The sequence below is a fragment of the Mastigoproctus giganteus genome, chromosome 9 (assembly GCF_048544385.1).
Source record: "Mastigoproctus giganteus isolate SK-2022 chromosome 9, ASM4854438v1, whole genome shotgun sequence".
NCBI lineage: Eukaryota > Metazoa > Arthropoda > Arachnida > Uropygi > Thelyphonidae > Mastigoproctus > Mastigoproctus giganteus.
The window spans coordinates 53,784,520-53,787,946 of NC_143583.1; the positions used below are offsets into that span (position 1 = coordinate 53,784,520).

The window sequence follows — 3,427 nt, forward strand, 5'->3', positions numbered from 1 at the left end:
GGGTGGAACGTTCGTGATTACCCTCCTTACATAGCTCACTTAGAGATTTCCATTGTTTGACCCATTTAAACAACTTCGTTACAAATGTTTTCTTCACTGTGCGTGGGTTTACAATGTTGTAATTGGTGGTTACAGCAAAAACCAACGCATTTTTACCAGCGTACAAGTATAATAAATGATTTTGGTAGTGGCATTGCATGGAGAAAAGCAAATATAGACAAGAGCTTTTCCCACGGTTCTTTTAAACAAAACGCATATATTCTTTGATCCGAATTTACACGTAAGCAAATAAGATAATTGTAGACAGCAATGGTGGTAAATCATTTATGTCGAAAGCCTGCGGGGGGGGGGATTTAGAACTGCTCGGACTGTGTAAGGAACTTGTTGGTTAAAGTTTGCACTACTTTGCTCCTTAAGAGCTAATGAAGATGCACAGTGTCTTTTTCAAATATAAATAAACTGTAGCGTTTAAGCTTAACAAGAAAATATTTGTTTTGCCGCTGTTTTTAAATCGGAAAACGAGTTCCTGATTTTAAAACAGCGGAAATGGGAGGATAAACACCCTAATTAAGATTAGGCATAGCGGGCTAGGAATGTCAATCACTGCTACTCGCAACGATCAATTGGAAGGGATAGCAGATTGTAAAGACTATCCAAATATTTTTTTCAAATTTTATATTTAATTATGGGCTGTTTAAAATAGCCACACTCTTTCTCAACGAATCGGCGATTAATTTCGTAGACAGATCTTTTCATTTCACTAAAATTTTATTCATACATTCACGTAATAAAATGAACATTGAAAATGATAAAACAAATTATTTACAATAATTAAAAACAATTGCAGATGAAACATTTACATTAAAAGATGTTCAAAACCAAACTCATCTAACAACAATAAAACCATACTAAGGATTATCGAATGAATGGATGTTTGTTATGTTACATGACATCAAACAAAGTTCTGTGAGATGGCATTTATGCATATTGCAGCATAGCGGATTGAGCGATCCAGTTTTCATTGATTCATTTAAAACATCGAAGTAGACTTTTTCGTGTTCCTCCAAGTTTTTATTTAAAACTGTTAACTCGTCAAAAAGTTCTGTCTGATTGGGATAATCGGAACGAATATGAAGAATTCTTAAACTATTCATCGCAGCAACTTGAGAAAAAATGAAAGAGGAATTTAGAGATGAGGACGATTTCAAATCACTATTTTCTGAAGGTTTTGCTATTAAGCAGAGGCGAAATAAGTTGGGGACACTACGCAGGGCATACCATAGAAGTTTTGAATTAAGGTTTAGTAGTTCATTCTCCACTACCAAGTGTGATAAAGATTTCATGTGAACCAATGCGTCCTCAAAGTCTCTTAAGCAAGTTATATTAGTGCCGCATGAGATGCGTCGACATCCATTAAATGTACCAACACGGAGGGTCTCTAAGAACCTGCAATGAAAGGATATCAAGAGCCAAAAAAGTCCAGAGCTAACTTTGGGAAAGTGTAAAAGCGTTAAGGACTTTAAGAATTTCAATCTTGATAAGTTGCAGAAATCCTTATGTATAGAAACAGTAGTTGTGATTGTTGTACGCCAAAGTCTGTTTGTAGGATGACAACATCCTCTAAAGTCACATTCTTCAATGAGGGAACAATTTTCCAGGATGGATACTAAAGAGGATTTTGTGGGAATAACAGTCTTTCTGCGGTTTTTCATAAGTGCACATGCCTTGGTGTTCAACTTCGTTTCCTCGCCTTCAAAAATTTTAATAAATGCACAAGAAGAAATTCCAAGCTTTTTCAAGAATTTCAATTGTGATATAGCAAAACAAACTGGACTGTCCTCAAAGAAGTGAGAACCCAGCAGGTTTAATTCTGTAATATTACAACACGTGTCAAAGAATCCAGATAATGCACTGAGATCAAGATTAGGCTTCCACTCACAGCTAGAAACAGAAAGATAACGCAGCTTTTCGCCTCCAAATCTCGAAATACTGGTTACAATCTGTAAAGTAATTTCGAATCCAGAAAGGTCCAAATATTCAATTGTAGATGAGAAAAATTTCTTAAAGTCAAATTCCAATGGAAATTCTTTAAAGTTTTGCAAAGACAAATGAGTGATACTTTCATGACTTCCCGAAATTATACGTTCAATGTACGATGTCGGGTATTTCGCATCTTGAAACCAAGAAAGTCTCTTAAGCTTTACGTCCTCATTTCTGTGTTGCAAAACGGTATCCATAATACCTCGCAATAAATATTGTCTGATAAACTGAAATCCTGGTGAAGGTACCACTTCTGAAGTCAATAGAAAACTGTGTATAAAAGGAACGCGATATGGATATATAAAGTGATCTGAAATTGATGGATCTTGAGGGCGATAATGTGGGGTTTCTCTTACAATATGCAAATGCAAATTCCGCAGTTCACGAAATTTTGAAAGAAACATCTCAAGAATTGGTACATGCAATGGATCTACATATACTTCCAAATACAAACAATGTATGTTGCTAAACGTGATAGAGAGTAACTTTTGGAAGGAATCCAGCATTGCAGAATTATCACAAATATCACATTGAACAGTCCATGAAATAGTTGTCAGCGAACACAAATTATTAATAATATCCGAAAGAGCCAGTAGTCCCACCTCACAATTCGTAATGTGTAAAACTTGCAAGTTTTTACATTTAATTATACACTCTTTAAGCACGGTTGGTTTGATCCAGTAGCAGTTTCTCAAGTCAAGCAATGTGATATTTATTGATCGCGCCCTAACTGTAAAGTACGATTTAAAGCCTTTCAGTGATAATCTCCTCGTTTTAGGAAATATTAATTTACTCACAAATTGTTTATCACACACCAAGGAAAATAACCTCGTATTTACTTCTCCCACATTGAAGAGATCGCAAAGTTCCAAATGAGAGAAAATGCTGAGAAGTATTTCATTAGAAAAGTCCGTTAAGGTAAAATAGTCCTTAGTATTTTCCATTTTCTGTCTCTGCAATATTTAACAATCTGAAACTGCAATTTACTGCTAGGAATCACAGAAATATTCTACGTTTTTATGTCTACCGTTAAAATAACATAAAAGAGAGCAGCGACTACTAATAACATCCACCACTAGACTGAGCATTTAATGCGATAAACGGAGATTCTACAAACACGTGGATGTTTGAACATGTGACATCCATGTACCCACTAACGTTTTTAATAATGTACGAGAAAGGAACTTTTTATGCTATTCGTATACAGGAATTCAATTGTGTCATGAGGGAGGGAAGGATGACTCTATAGAAATTATAAAATTCAAACCTTCGAAAAATAGATCCAAGCGATTTTATCACAGTTTGTTTTATTGAACTCTGTTCATTGCTATAAATAAAAAATATTCCTTTCATAAGTATTAGCAGCTCATATTCTAAAACGTCTTTG

General features: G+C 34.9%; 1 protein-coding gene across 1 annotated transcript; it reads right to left on the minus strand.

Moving 5' to 3' along the window:
* Positions 1–908: 908 nt before the first annotated feature.
* Positions 909–2,984, minus strand: LOC150080232 (uncharacterized). The gene has a single exon (XM_090380658.1). The coding sequence runs from the start codon at positions 2,982–2,984 to the stop codon at positions 909–911; it is 2,076 nt and encodes a 691-aa protein (XP_090236784.1).
* Between the last annotated feature and the right edge of the window lie 443 nt (positions 2,985–3,427).